The 15,711-nt window shown below is 48.2% G+C and overlaps 1 protein-coding gene across 1 annotated transcript in view; it reads right to left on the bottom strand.

Moving 5' to 3' along the window:
* The window catches only part of LOC119433973 (polycystic kidney disease protein 1-like 3), a 139,368-nt gene that overhangs the window by 115,426 nt on the left and 8,231 nt on the right, over positions 1 to 15,711 (bottom strand). Inside the window, exons 4-6 of the mRNA XM_049658296.1 lie at positions 14,575 to 14,613; positions 13,496 to 13,531; positions 11,297 to 11,323 (exon numbers count right to left, since the gene is read on the bottom strand). Of these exons, the coding sequence (XP_049514253.1) occupies positions 11,297 to 11,323; positions 13,496 to 13,531; positions 14,575 to 14,613 (102 nt within the window). The remainder of the gene's footprint in view (positions 1 to 11,296; positions 11,324 to 13,495; positions 13,532 to 14,574; positions 14,614 to 15,711) is intronic.

Here is a 15,711-nt window from a genome sequence, read left to right as displayed (position 1 = left end):
TCAGTCGTCTCGCGGTCCATGTCGTCGACGGCAATCTTTCAGTTGCCGGAACGAAGGTCTGTGGAAGTACTTCGCACGGGAAGGCCGTCGAGGGCGTCATCATTTCGTGGTAGAGGATGAACGTTTTTCTTGGTGATCTTGTGGAGGTGGCGGTAATCCGCGAAGAAGCGCCAGGTGTCGTCCTTATTTTATTGCATTGCTAATGCAATTATATTCACACACGAGGCGCATTTCTGCCGTCGCCATTGCCGTGCGGTTCGGTATAAAGTGCAAGGGTGTCAAAATATAGTCGCCGCGCGCAGTTTGTTTTATGTGCGAGTGAAAGCTTGCGAGGGTGAGCTGTCGATCACGGCGCCATCTGCAGAGGGAGGGTAGGGAGGAGCGGAGCTCGTTCTACTCCGGGCGGCCCGCAAGGCTGCGGGGGTAGAGTGTGGATGGGGAGGGGGGGGGGGGGGGGCGTTCTATGCTGCGGGCGCCCACCCGGTCGACGGTATCTTGAAAGCCATCTGCAGCGGGCACAGAGTCCGCCCTGCGCGGTGTTTTCGTGGCTTAGTTTGTGTTGATGTGAACAGGAGCACGAAGGTCAAATCGCTTGCTGCTGCGGTCGCGCTTACTCACTCTAGCGATTTTACAGCGAGTTTCCGCGGTCGTTCATCGAATTTCCGCGTTCATGTTTGCTTGTTCGCGCGTGACTCCATACTGCTGGTACCGATAAAAATACTATCCTTATTTCCTATAGCTATCCACTAATTTGCTATCACACTCGATGCTTCGCCTTTCGGGCGAAACTGCGACTTTTTGTTATGTAGAACAACGGGGACGCCGAAGGGCTGGCTGACGGTTCCACGATACTTCGAGAGAGAATCTTCTAGACCTTCGTTTGAATAACTTGTCGTTCATATTCACACGTGTTATTGGCGCTTCTGAATAGTTATGTGTGTCACCGGTGTCAATAAGGCGTGTGGTGAGAGTGGTCTGACCTTAAGGGCGACCATTCACATCAAAAATGTCTCTCAACGAGGCAAGCAGGTGGCATAGCTAGTCGGAGTGGTGAGGCTGGAAATTCGGGAGCACTTGTGTTTGTGAACTCGGGAAAGAGAGCTGGCAAAGATGAAAAGTCAACGGGAAATGACGTAATATCGACAGTCAAGGCTGATAATTGGCAGCCTTAGGGGGAGGACAGCGTACCGTTGCGTTGCGTATGCGTAGCTTTAAGACGTGGTCGCTAATTCCGAAGTTGACGAGAGGAAGGCTGGTGGGGTTGTTAATGATAGTGACGACGGTGTGCGGAAGAGCAACGTTACGGGCAAGGAGCACGTCCGCAAGAGGAGAAACAACATGGTCACCGTCAGGCACAGGTGGAGCTCGAGAAAGGCAGGGTGCAGGTCATGGCTTGGGGGGTGAGTCAAATATGCTGGGTGGAGCGCAGTCTGCTGGGAACTTCCTCGGGAGGGTTTGGGCAAGGCAAATCGATTTGAACAAGTTCAGCGGAGCATTCGATAAGTGCTGAGAGAACGGTTAGAAAATCAAGGCCTAGAATAAGGTCATGTGGACACTCTTAAAGAACGGTGAACAAAACAGATGTTTGGCGGTCAGCGACATCAACGCGAGCTGCACACATACCTATTGTGGGCAGTGTTCTTGCGTCAGCGACTCGCTTAACACAGGACGCCGCAGATGTCAAAACTTTAGTGAACTGTCTACGAAGCTGGTCGCTCATCACAGAGATATGCGCACCCGTACCAAGCAGAGCAGCAAAAGGCACATTATCAAGTAATTTCTTATTCGTCGATAAGGTCAGCAGATTAATTGCAGTCAGTGTCGTTCTAGCAGCGTCACCCCTCGGAGCTGCGTGTTTCTATTTGCGCCCAAGCCCAGCGCTCGACCGCTGGCGCCGCCATGGGCCGCTCGCGCGTACCATGTTTCTAGGTTGTTTCTTTCGCCGAGGGCGCTCGAACGCAATCATATGGTTCGCATGAATGCATGCTCTGCAAGCGTGGCTGCATGGCTTCGTGGTTACGGCGCTCGCATTGAGACCGGGCGTGCGCGGGTTCGACTCCCGCCTTGGCTAGAAACTGTTTTTTCTCGGTATCACGCTTTGCTTTTTTTGTCCTCTCTGTTTGGCGGTGCGATCGGTTGAGCTCCGGTGCCGCGGCGGAAGCCGCGGTGCCGGGCACCGATGCGAAGCGGCGGTCGTTGAGGTGTTGCGGAGCGCAGCTTAACAACACCGCAAATAAAAAAAATACTGCTCCCTCCCTGATAGTGAGATTATATTTTCATCATCAAAACACTGATGCGTTTATTTAGGAATACCATCGATCCCTTAACTGCAGCCACAGTTGTGCCTAGTCACCACCAGCCCAGCGTGTTCTCCGTTCCAACGGCGGCGGCTAGAAACGTACGCGCGAGCGGCGCATGGCGGCGCCAGCGGTCGAGCGCTGGGCTTGGGCGCAAATAGAAACACGCCTCGGAGCTTCATCCGTCAGTTTCCCGTAGAGCGCTGGTACATGGGGGTCGGAGAACGGCAAATAGTGGGTGACCGAAAAGGGGGACGTCATCGTGAGGGTGAACGACTATGCCGTGTAGATTAGGACTCCTGAGTAGAGTTGTATGGCTGTGTGGAATATTCCAGTGGTAGACGAGTTCCTCGTGAGTGGTGATTAGGAGGGAACGTAGACTGATTTTGGAATTCTGTCAAGGTATCGCGGCAGTGATGCGAAATGTGGGCAACGTGTCGGCAGTTGAATCATAAGTGGGCGGTCATCGTAAGTTTGCCATTCCACTTGGTTGCGAAAAGGCCGAGAGGGGTACTGGCAAGGGCTCGTACGAAAGGCGTAGGTGCCCGATTGGTTGACGGAACAAACAGACTGAATTCCAAAATCACTGGCTCTTCGCGTATGACAGACTGCACAAGGGAAATTGTCGGTCGCGAATCGTTAGAATAGGTGTGGAATTCAACCGGCGCTGCGGCTGCGATCTCTCGGCGAACGATACGAACGGAGCTCTCGGACTTAGGCGGCTGATGCGGAGAGTGAAGGTCCTTGCGGATAGTGAAGGTCCTCGCACGACGTCGTAGCAGCTGTATTAGGAAGACGCGTGAATTGGTGCGCGAGATTACTGTTTATTTACTGATTATTTTACTCATTATTCCAGTTTATAACAAGGTACGAGATTATCAAATGCGTACCATGATGAAAAGAAACAGCATTTCATTGCGAGCAAGTCACCGGTCCTGGTTTTGTAGATTCGGTCAACTGGAAACAACAAGCCGATAGAGGCAGCTATATTTCTTTTACATTATATGATCATCTTTGTGTTTATGTAACTGGAACAGCTGGTTAAATATGCATTAGCGATATCCAAGACACACAGGAAAGATTCGGGTTACGCCAAACACACAGCGCCGGCACCTGTTGGTTCTTTTTCCTGAACACTGTCAAATAAGTGGTGAACAATGTACCAGGTGTTCCAGCGAACACTTTCAAATATTAAAAAAATCGACTTTGGCAGATAGCAGTCCGTGAGCTGGTCTATCGAAGAAGCGGATATTACATGCACAAAAAATTGAAATTTATGTATGACTATAATAACTAAAATCACTAATTACGTTTTAACTAATTACTTTATGGCACATCTACTAATTACCTCAGCTGTAAAAGCCGTTCTTCGGTCGTTGAGTAACACTTCTGGTTACCATGCCGTAGCAGGGTATTCTCGACGAAGAATTTTGTCATTTCCGCCACACTACCTCTTGGCAGGGCTTTCGTTTTGGCATAGCTGGTGAAGTAGCCGGTAGCGACAACGATACCGTTATGCCTGCATGTTCACGTCGGAAAGTGCCCCAATAATTCCATTCCGATTTATTGGAGTAGGCGACAAGGAGGTTCGATTGCGTGTAGCAATCCAGCTGGCTTTGTTAGTGGTGTGTTAGTGGCGCTGACACTCTTGGCATGTACCTGATGACGTAACGGGCGACGTCGGCAGTGCGGTAGCTTGTGGTAGCCCAAATAATGGCAAGGCATTCGTTTTCCGTGGTAGAATAATTGGCTTTCGCTTTGCATAGTGAGCGTCTGGCATAAGCTATCACCCTTTCAAGCCCCTCTATCCTTTGGCACTGATGCTCTGATGCACTGCGGCACTGATGCCTATGCAACTTGCGTCGGTGTGGATTTAAGCTCCCAAATGCTTCGACTTGCGGCGTTTGCCACTTAAGTCGACGTCTGATTTTGTGAGATGGGTTAATGGGGCTCGGCGATGCGAAAAAAAAATCCTTGACGAAGCGCCAATAATAGGCACACAAGCCAAGGAATCTGCGCACTCCCTTCTTATCGGTGTGCAGTGGAAAGTTAGCGAGGGCAGATGTCGCTTAGTTTAGGATGTACTCCAGATTTGCTGATGAAGTGGCCTAGAAACAAGCTCATCGTAGGTAAAGCGGCACCCTGATGCTTTGATGGCTTCTGTATACTGTCCCAAGCCGCCTATGGTCATCGTCCAATAGAAGACGACGACGTCGACCAAGTAGACCAGACAGGTCTGCCCCTTCAATCCTGCTAACACTGTGTCGATTACGCACTGGAACGTTGCAGGCCGAATGACAACCTGAAGGGCATGACCTTGAACTCGTAGAGACCGTCCGGCGTGATGAAGGCGGTCTCCTCGTAATCCATGTCGTCGACTTCTATTTGCGAGTCAATAGCCTTGAGATTCATCGACAAGAAGTACGCAGCCTTGCAGAGCCGGTCCAATGCGTCGTCTATCCGTGAAAGGGGGTACACGTCCTTCTTTATAATCTGATACAGCCGATGATAATCGACGCAGAACCGCAGGGTTCCGTCCTTTTTCTTCAGAAAGAGTACAGGAGAAGCCCAAGGGCTCTTCCCAGGTAGAATGATTTCGTACCGTAGCATTTCATTGACTTGTTGCTTTATGGCTTCTCGTTGCTTCGTCGACACTCGGTACGGGCTCTGACAGAGGGCCCTAGCGCATCCTTCAGTTAGTAAGCGATGCTTAGCAACTGGTTTTTGTCGAATCCTCGATGACGTCGAAAAACAGTCTTTGTATCGTCGGCGAAGACTTTTAAAGTTTTGCTGCTTACTCATAGGGAGACTTAGATTTATGTCGAAGGCTGTTGCTCGAGCTGTGGCCGTCGAGGTAGATGTGACAGAATCCTAGAGGACAAATGCATTGCTGGTATCCACAATTTCATCGATATATGCGATCGTCGTGCTCTTGTTGAGGTGTTTGTAATCCTGGCTGACGTTCGTTAGCATTAGTTTCGCTTTTCCGCCACGCAGTCGGGCGATTCCTCTTGCGACGCCAGTTTCACGATCGAGAAGATGTTGGTCGCCCTTGACGACGCCTTCTACGTCTCCGGGTGGTTCGGCGACGCCGGAACTGGTTATACTGGAGCTAGGCGGGACGCTGACTTGATCTTCGAGCACACATAAGGCATGGTGACTCGGAGAGCACTCCGGTGGTGTCGCTTCGTCTTCGGATAGCCTTATCGACTTAGGCTTCAGGTCGATGCTTTCGCCGTGTTGGTCCAGAAAGTCCAGGCCGACAATTACCTCTCGAGAGCACTGTTGGAAAATAACGAAGGTGCCAGTGCAAGTCCGATCATGAACGGTAATACTTGCCGTGCAAATTCCAGTCGGCGTTATCAGGTGTCGTCCAGCTATCGAAATTTGAGGTCTGTCCCATGTCATCATCACCATCAGCCTATATTTATGTCCACTGCAGGGCGAAGGCTTCTCCCTGCGATCTCCACTTACCCCTGTATTGTGCTTGCTGATTCCAACTTGCACCTGCAAATTTCCTAACTTCATCACCCCACCTAGTTTTCTGCCGTCCTCGACTGCGCTTCTCTTCTCTTGGTATCCATTCTGTAACTCTACTGGTCCACCGGTTAACCATCCTACGCATTACATGGCCGGCCCAGCTCCATTTTCTTCCTCCTAATGTCAGCTAGAATATCGGCATCCCCCTTCGCTCTCTGATCCACACCGATCTCTTCCTGTCTCTTAACATTAGGCCTAAGATGTTTTGTTCCATCGCTTTTTGTGCGGTCCTTAACTTGTTCTCAAGCTTCTTTGTTAACCTCCAAGTTTCTGCCCCATATGTTAGCACCGGTACAATGCAATGATTGTACACTTTTCTTTTCAACGACAGTGATAAGCTCCCAGTCAGGATTTGGCAATGCCTGCCGTATGCACTCCAATCCAATTTTATTCTGCTGTAAATTTCTTTCTCATGATCAGGGTCCCCTGTGAGACGCAAGACATGCAAGGACATGCACGGATGCAAGGATGCGTCCTTGCAAGACGCATCCACTTGAAATGAATTTCCAGGATGACACTAGTTTGGAGATAGCATTTCTCAAAGTGTGGGACGGGGTACATGGGCGTTCGAGTTACTTTTGTGTTTCAATGCATTAAACAGAATTTTGGTAAAAAAGTAAGTGGAACAACAGTGCATTTTTACGGGGAGTTTGATGCACACATCTCCAAACTGGTGAGATTCTGGAAATTCATTCTAATGGGATACGCCTGACAAGCTCACCTGCTACAATCCGTAAATTGCAATATGTGTCGTAAAGTAATTAACTAAGAAGTCAATTGGTGATTTTTTTAATTAGCTGAACATGTTTCGATTTCTCGTGCTAATAATGTCCGCCTCACCGCCTCATCGAATAACCCAGCTCAATGATGAAAATTATACTACCTGCCACAGGCGATGCCTAAAAGTTCTGTAAAACTTAAAAATGAACACCCTGTATAGTAACAAGCTGTACTTTTAGTGAACGATTGAGTTTGTATTATTTTTTGCTGTATTTAAATCGTTCCATGGTAAAATTAGGCCTATAAAATCCATTTTAAACGTATGCATTATAAACCACATCTCGCATTCCGCTATGGCAGATACCTTTTCTGGCTGCAAAAGGGTGCTTTCTTGTCCCTAGTTAAACAATTATGCATTCATAAACGAATTCGTCTTTCTATGCAGCACAAAGAATGACTCTGCCCACTCTGTCTTGTGTTGCATTATTTTGTGTCTCGTAGCGTGGTAACACAAAACCAAGCAAATATGACGCTATCTTGTTTCCATGTATCTCTTTTCACTGTCTCTAACTTTGCTTTAGCCACGCCAATCTGAGACTAAACACAAGCCCTATGGTTCCACAAGATTGGTAAGGAGCACTGCTTCAGAATCGGTGCTGTCGGTCATTTTGTCTATACAATACGCCAGCAATAGCTCAACACGCTCATCGTGCAAATTATGCAATTTCACCATTCACGTTCAACCGCACATGAAACAGTTCATACACAGCAATCGCAAAACTTGTCACGAAGTATTGGAAGCATTCTGCTGATGCATGCATCAAATTTACAGTCAACGTTCACTACACTTCTGCCTGTGCGCTTACGTATGACCGCTCCGCTGATGCCGCAGACAACGGGACGATGACTTGTCGGCTAGCTTGAACAGAGCTGCACTTTGGAAAGAAAGTTGGTTATCTCAAGCCTCTTGTCCAGCCTGTCTTCGCCGCTTGTGAGCTCTTTGCAGAAGTTCCGCAGTTGTTGCCAAGAGGCTGTGTTTCTTTTCTGTGGAGAAAAAGTCACAGGCCGGCGGAGCACACGCAGCACAGTCACAGCGTAAGCTGGAGAAACACGCTCCATGAAGTTTAATTTTCTGCACCAAGCACTACAGGATCTTCGCCGCGAAGTCTCATCGCGGTGTCTTCGCGAGAACAATTTGAACTGTCCACCCGGCGTGGATGGCGAGTAGTGGCTTGCACCGTAACACGTCGGGCTCTGCACAGCGGTCTGCTGAGCCTGACGTTGCCTGGTTGCAGCCGCGCGTGTAGCTCTACGGTTCGCTTCTGCAGCAGAGGTTCGTACCTTGCGAGGAGACGCCATAACGTGTACCGAAGAGCAAACACAGGCATCCAGACTACATGGCGCACATGTCACATCCCTTGACCCATGGCACGATGCGCTGCTGTTGATGATGATGATGATGGTTTATTGGCATCCCCTTCGAGACGGGTTGGTGACAAATAGTCACCTACCTACTTGAGTTTACCACGTCCTGCTACATGCAGCATGCAACTGCTGCATGTCGGGATATCTGGAGAGATATAGCGCAACTGCGATGCAATGTTCGCACGTATCGACGCTACGCGGCGTGCATGCCACATCACGTGGCAAATAGTACGTCATCATCATCAGCATATATTTATGTCTACTGCAGGACGAAGGCCTCGCTCGCCCTGCGATCTCCAATTACCCCTGTCTTGCGCTAGCCGATTCCCACCTGCGCCTGCAAATTTTCTAAATTCATCATCATCACCAACTTGATCAGACATGCACGTATCCAAGCATCGCGTCGCGCATGTCTCATCGCGTGTGTTCTCGCGCGCTAGGGCGCGTTTATAGGACATTTTTCCGCTGGATGCTAGCAAGCGCTGACGTTGCTGAGTGGTAGCGTAGCTGACTCCCACGCAGCGTGCCTGGATTTGATCCCGTCGGGCGCTGTTTTTTTTTTTCTCATTCCCGGCGATAGCTGTTACGGACACCAGACACCACCGGCGGCGGCGGCGGCGACACCATCGCCAATCGAAACGGCTGTAAGAATGAGTCCATAACAGTTTACGCTTTAAAGCTTCTTGTTCATTTGTCATTAAATCACTATCCACGGTGATAGTTGCCCTAGTTTCTATGGTTGTCGTCCTGGTGATTTCTTGATTAGTCAACGAGCCAAACCTTTGGCGATATTTATTATGTGAATATTTGATCGAAACAAAGGGCTTACGAATCACGTAATCAAAGAAAACTGTGCATACAACTACGCCGTGAGCGTATGCACGATTTCGGCGATCTGCAGTTGTTTTTTTTTTACTTTTTGCCACCTTTTAACGGGAGCATATAAAGCACTGTGTTTGCTTTTTGGCAACGGCAATGCACTTACCTTCATGCGCATCTGTAGAGACGTCTGTGGCTAGTTGAAACATGGATCATTTATGTTCACGACAAAATGTTCAGTATTAAAGCGGCCCCAAGGGAATCATTTTGCCTACTGCCCGAACTTCGAGTCATTTTATCTTGTCGCATGAATCCACAGTTTATCTTAGCCTTTCAGAAGTGTGAAGCCTCGTTGTTTTGTAGCAATCAAACTCAAGAATTTTATGCCTCTTGGTGCTTTTGGTCATGTGCTTTTGGTCATGGAAAAACAAATAAAGCTTAGGTTGCTCTAAAGCTTAGAGTTGTGATAGTCTAACAGATCTTGCGTGTGGCGCAAGCACGGAGTCAGGGCGCAGGGACATTAGTAGTTAGAGTTCGCCCTGGGGTCGTCCAAGCGCCTTTTTTTTCTACTAAGTTCGCAAAGCAAAATGAGTACTTAATTCACAACTATCAAAACAACCCCATCGAAGGCAATTCTTAGGCCGGGGCATTCCAGAAAGGGGCGGGAAATTCTCCAATAACAATGAGTTATCTTTACTGCAAGTATAGTCGTGTCTGAGAATGCTTGTTAACTGCAGTGGATCAGCAAATGTGAAGTATCTTTCATGAGAAAAAAATATGTGCGTGCTAACTTGTTTCCCCACAAAACGGTGGTGCGCATGTGTGTGTTTTGCAGAGCATTCTGAGTTGTATGATTTCTTAGAGCTTAGGGAGGGACCCGTTCCGAAGTATTTTAGTTCGGGCTTCTTTTTTTTTCACTTTACAGTTGCAAGTTTAGGTGTCCTCTTCACGCGAATATTCATGTTCTCTAAGTACTTTCTTATTGGCTACCATTGTATTTTTGTATTTAGTTGAAATGTAATGTATTTTCGTTTATATTTAAATTAATTTACCTATATTCCTACATAATTTATTATACTACATTCCAATGCAGTATATTTGATGCTGTCAAAATAATGTTAACATTTTCAACATGTGATTTTAGAGATGAAGAAGGCTAGGAATGTTCAATATAAAAAATTGGTTTTAAACGCAATAAATGTTAAATATATAATTAGTTACAGTTAACACATTTTCTCTGGTTCTATATACTTTTAAAGCTCTGTCTTAAGTGCATTGCCCGTTTACCCACTGCAATATTGTAAGCTGTTCGTAGTGCGCCTTAAGGTACGTTCAGACTACGTACGTAATGTGCAGATATTTCGCAAGAAACGGAAACGCAAACGCAAGAAGCGCAACTAAAGTGTTCTGCCCGGAAATAATCTACGTTACCCGCCCCGCCCGGCCCGCCACCCCTTTGCCTTAAGCCCGAGCCCGGCCCGAGCCCGGCTCGAAACCGGCCCGAACCCGGCCCGAGACCGAAAAATACATGTTTTTCAGAGTTGAGAAGCCCGAGAAAACTTCGCAGAAAGCCCGAGCCCGACCCGGGCCCGCGTCAAAAAACCCGAGCCCGGCCCGGGCCCGGGTCAAAAAGCACACGCCGTGCCCGAGCCTGGCCCGAGCTCGTGAAAAAACTGCTCTACCCGGCCCGGCCCGGCCCACGGCGCGGGCTTTCGGGTAAGCCCGAGCCCGTGCAGTGCTCTAGTTCACACTACAATCGTATGAAGCGTTAAGAGCGCAACAGTCGTCACGCATGCGAGCGTAATTGTTGGAAGGGCCGCTACTTTTACGTTTCATACAGATACGACAGTTACGGCGTGGCCAGTAAGCGCCGCAGTTTCAGTTTTAAATTTCCGGTGACGCGACTACCGGCATTCCCAGTTAGAGCAACGGCCCAAAGGATGTGGCTGTGTGTGCGTAGTAGCTTGTGTGCGTAGCTCGAGTAGTGTGCGTAGTTGTGTGCGTAGTCTGTTTACAGGCGCCATGTTGAAATCCACTGAGACGCAAGTGTCAATGTGAACGACCAGCATTGTTAACGATCTTAACGCTTGTAACGCGCAATACGGTCTTTATGACAGATGCGCACTTGGCTAACGTGACGACCGCAGTCTGAACATACCTTTACTCGTTACGATAGCGCACTTGCATCGGTATATTCAACATGTTCATATACAGTTTTAATTGTATTTTTGTTCAAACGTTGGGGTCATTGAATGTTTCTATGAAACTAAATATTGTTTCAACGAATTGATGTTTAAGTTTACTCAGACTTAATGGGTAGATATTGGGGATGCCTAAAAGCGCAGAGAGAAACACCTCTATATAGTTGCAATGACGTCTTAGGTTCAGCTATAGACAGCAGAACTCGCCATTCACCTCGTTTTCTTTTTTCTTGCGGAGTGTCTTTTCTTACTTTTTGTACACGTTCTACTACAGGGGAAGCCGTCGTCACTTACCGTTTCGGGACCCGGCGTGCCGCTTGGCTGAAAGGAAATTGTCGCACAAGGTTTAGTCACTTAATGACGAGCAAAACGCTACGACCTAGCATCCAGAACACGCCACTGGTTACACCAGAGCTACAACTACTCTTGAAAAAATGTCGCTTGTAGGAAGGGCAGCGCCGCTCATTACTTTGAATAGTATTGCACGGTAATCTACGTGAGGAAAATATTGGCTGCTTTCGACATTCCAGAAGGACTGCTTCTATCTTACTATTTAAAAAAAAAAGGATTGGTCGATCCCTCGTTCAAATGAATCTCTCATAAGACGAAAGTGAAACGTGTCTTCTAGGAAGCAGCTGCCGCTGTCTTGCACATTCACACATACAGGTCCATAAATATGCGCAATCTTTTAATAGATACAGTTTCGCTCGAAGGTCGCAGGAATGACAGCGATAACAAGCACGCGAAGCATGGGCTGCTGCGCATCGTAATTAGAAACCCAGATGTTTCCAGGCGCCGTAGTTATATCCGACGCGATGGTGAGCGCATACTTGGCTAAACTGCGGCGTGAGAGCTCCGGTGGTATCGCGCGCGTCCGCCCATGCAATTTTTACGCCCAAGCGTAACTGGCCAGCTAGCGTTATCGGCGAATGTCGGTTCGAAGCCGCAAAGGAAGCGGAGGAGGAAGGCGTCTGGAGGTAAAGAGAATCGCGCACCGGGGAAAATAGGAAGAACCGCGATGAGCACGGGGCAAAGCAACGCCATCTAGAGCAAAGTCTAGGTTACGCTGAGCGAAGGGGGAGAAGGAGAAACGAGGCGAAGTGTGGCGGAGGCGCGCTGGGTCGCGACAGGTTTTGTTCGCGATACGGACGTACGGGGTTCGTCTCGCGAGTCCTGTACAGCTCGGCCTCGCGAGCCATTGTCTTGAATACGATCTGTGACGCAGACAGTGCAGGTGGTACTAGGCGCACCGAGGGCCGATGGCTTCGTGTACGCTATAGGAGACGTACGCTTGCGCGTCACCCGCGTTCACGAACTGAAGCATCACTTTTTTAAAGGTCAGTAGACGCGCGTTTAGAGAGCGCGGCTCATCCAGTGGTATCACTGGGCTGAAGGCGAGTGTGAGGTTGAAAGGCTAGTGACTGACTGGCACGCCGTTTTCCTTAGCCTACCTTCTCCAACTGCTCCTAGCGATTCCCCCCGCCCCCTCCCCGTCCGCGGGCGACCACTCCTACCCTGAGGTGTCCGCTATTGAGAGACAGTTATCGCGTTGCACTTAACCCAATATTTCTCCTCTTTTCAAGAAGAACCTCCTGACGCCTCCATGCCTCCATATTCTCCTACTGCTCTCCGAATGTCGCTCTTTCAGCTGACACTGCCTTACAAAGCCACAAAGTGGTGCCTTCTTGCGGGAATGCCAGGAAGTTTGCTTGATGGCGACGGCGTGACGTACGTACAACGCGACAATTTTTTCGGGGAGCCGGGCTTAAAAACAAGTCCCGGTTAAAAAGCTGATTGAGCCAGTGACTGGTGACAGCTAGCGTTTGCCACGCCTGCGTTTAAGAGGTGTTATATTGTCCATAAAGGTTTTGGCGAAGGCGTCGAATGAATATGAGTGAGTTACAAAGCAGAAGTTTTACATGCTTGAAGAAAATATGCAAATGCTATGACTGACAACTGAACTCAAGTTACAGCATCATTCGCACTATTACTCCAAGTTCTATATAGGCTGGCTTTAGTATCATCCCCAATGACGACACATTCCTTTCACCTATATTTTATGGGAACAAATGCGTTACGTACTTGCCTGAAGCCCCACGTAATTCATATAGCAGGGAGTGTAAGGGCGAAATTGCCTACGTTGCTTAAACCAGAACAGTAGAATCATTACACTCATTAATTTTTATTTCACGTCTGTCAACTGAAGGGACGTCCGACTTCGCTGCCTTCGCAAAGTGGGAAAAGTTTACTCTGAGCACAAAAGCAGCCACTGGCTTGTCGACTAGCCTCCACGATTTAGAACAATGATTGCAGGTCACGCTGTTTCAAGCGCCAAAACGAAGTATTGCGAAACTGATAGCCTGCCCCGGAATTTGCTGGCGGCCTTAGAGAGCGACTGCATACGATGTGACTAGCAAACAGTCATGCCTTGCAAAAGAAAGTGGTCGCAAAGCAAGAGCGAAAAGGAGTACATTATGTGAATCAAATACGTACCGTCACAGACCATGTCTCACTTGATCCAGTGCCTGGCTGGAAGCAGAAGCATGTCATTGGTATTCGTTTTCTTTTCATAATTTACACTATTAAAATACCGAAGAAGGATGAATGAATGAACGCTCTCGTATTTGTCAAAAAAGGAACACGGAATTACGGATTAAAAGGTGCACGTTGCAGCTTGACATAGCTCCGACTCCCGTGACATTTGGCGGGGAGTGAGAACAAGCTTGCACTTACAGACAAGAGAGAAATGTCATGATAAAAGGATTTGACAGCCACAATTGGCATTTGAGCTCTACCTAATGCGAAGCATTGTTGCTTATAAGTAGAAGTGCATTCACAAACCGTTGTTACTTTCTGCCAGAAAGCGTACACCGCATGTTGTGAAGAATAGATGATTGTACGACATTGGCGTTGTTAGAGATGACGAATATGTACAACTTTACATAGAATGTGCAATTATGCACATGTGCTTCATTTTACGTAGATACTCAACGTTCATCGATTCACTTATTGTGGCTTCGGCTGCCCCTTGAGCGGTTACATCACTACTTCTTTCGCAGGTGAATTCACTAGTTAGGACAGAGCAAGCCCAATGTATGTCATTGCTGACGACAGAACGCACTGTTGGAAGAACTCGTGTGCGCTATGCTTAGAATCCGAGAGCGAATGTTTCAAGCGATAAGTGGTTGCACATGGCATCAGCGTATTTAACTGGGTCTGAAGGTCATATTGAGCGCTATCTGTGCGTACATAGCAGCCGTGTTCTCTAAATGCAATCCTTGGTCAATGTTCCATAAGCTGTGTTACACTGAACTGCTTTAGAAGCTGGCCCATGAAATCGATGAGACACTCGGCAGAGAATATCGGTCTACATTCGACAACAATGCCATCGCAATAAAAAAAACACAAACACCACAAGCAATTAACAAGGCATTAATTCCGGGAACTACAAGCAAATCAGGTGTAACCACGGTACACACAAACTCTGCAACAAAACAGACAAAAAAATATCCGCTAAAACAGTCAAAAAGGCATCACTGCGTGACATTAAACAAATAAATAACAGAACCTACCGTTTCAGGAGTTGGCGCCTCAGTGGATAACGTTTCTGGCTGTGGGTATGCAAGAATTGAAAGGAACCTTGTTGTCAGTGTAGGACAAAGCAGTGTTCGAGCAGCTTATGACACTTTAACTTTGTAGAGAACCACTTCGACTGTGGATGACCATACAAAAATATTTCAACTTCATTACTAATTTCAAACACTTGTCTTGCTACTCGCTTTTATGCATTGCCGTGCAAACATAATTTAACTCTAAAAAATCTGGCGACACACGTGCGATTACGTGGATATCGCATTTTTGGAAAGTAGTCTTATACCTGCGGAAGGTGTGACTTTTGAACGTGTTTTGTTCAAACAAAAAATGTCGCAGTTTCGCCTAAAATTCGAAGCATCAACTGCGATAGCAAATTAGTAGAGAGCTATAAGGAGTAGTTTTATCGGCTGCATAAACTTGACACATTCGCTTACCAACTGAATGAACAAGTTTGGTGTCACTGCGCACAAGCAAACATGAATAGATCACACTCGATGACCGGAGACAACCACTGTCAAAACGCGGGCGTGGGGAAGCGCGGCCGCCGCAGCGAGCGAAGGTTCGTGGGGCCTATCGCTTCAACGAAAACTGAGCGGCGTAAGCACAGCGCATACAAAGGTCAGAGCCGTGTGGAGATCGCTTTCAAGATACGGTGCGCGCGACAACACCGCCAGCCGGCGCAGGCGCAACGTACAAGAACGCTTTTGTTGGCAGAGTAGAAGTGCCCTCCCCCTCCCTCCCTTCCGCGCTCCCTTCCCGCTTTGCTCCTTTCGCGTGGGAGATTGCGTCGCCAGTTACCCTTGCGCCCATTTGCAAGATACGCATTTTGTGCCGCAGCACAATGTCGCCTCCCTCCCTCCCTCCTTCCCATACCCCCACGGCCTTTCGCGCGACGGAAGTCGCGTTTGCTCTCCGCTGTGCGTTCGCTCTCCGTGAAGGCACGCGTCCCCGGCACGCTTTTACTCGCACATACGGCGCGCGGCGACGATTTTATCACTCTTGGACTTTATACGGAACCTCACGGCGACGGCGACGACGACGGCAGAAATCCGCTTGAAGTGTCGATATAATTGCTATCGCAATAAAAATAGCGGAAGTACCCTCGAAGTGTTTTC

The sequence above is a fragment of the Dermacentor silvarum genome, chromosome 11 (genome assembly GCF_013339745.2).
Source record: "Dermacentor silvarum isolate Dsil-2018 chromosome 11, BIME_Dsil_1.4, whole genome shotgun sequence".
Lineage (NCBI taxonomy): Eukaryota > Metazoa > Arthropoda > Arachnida > Ixodida > Ixodidae > Dermacentor > Dermacentor silvarum.
The sequence above is the reverse complement of the archived record's forward strand: the minus strand, read 5'-3'. Positions and strand labels throughout refer to the sequence as shown.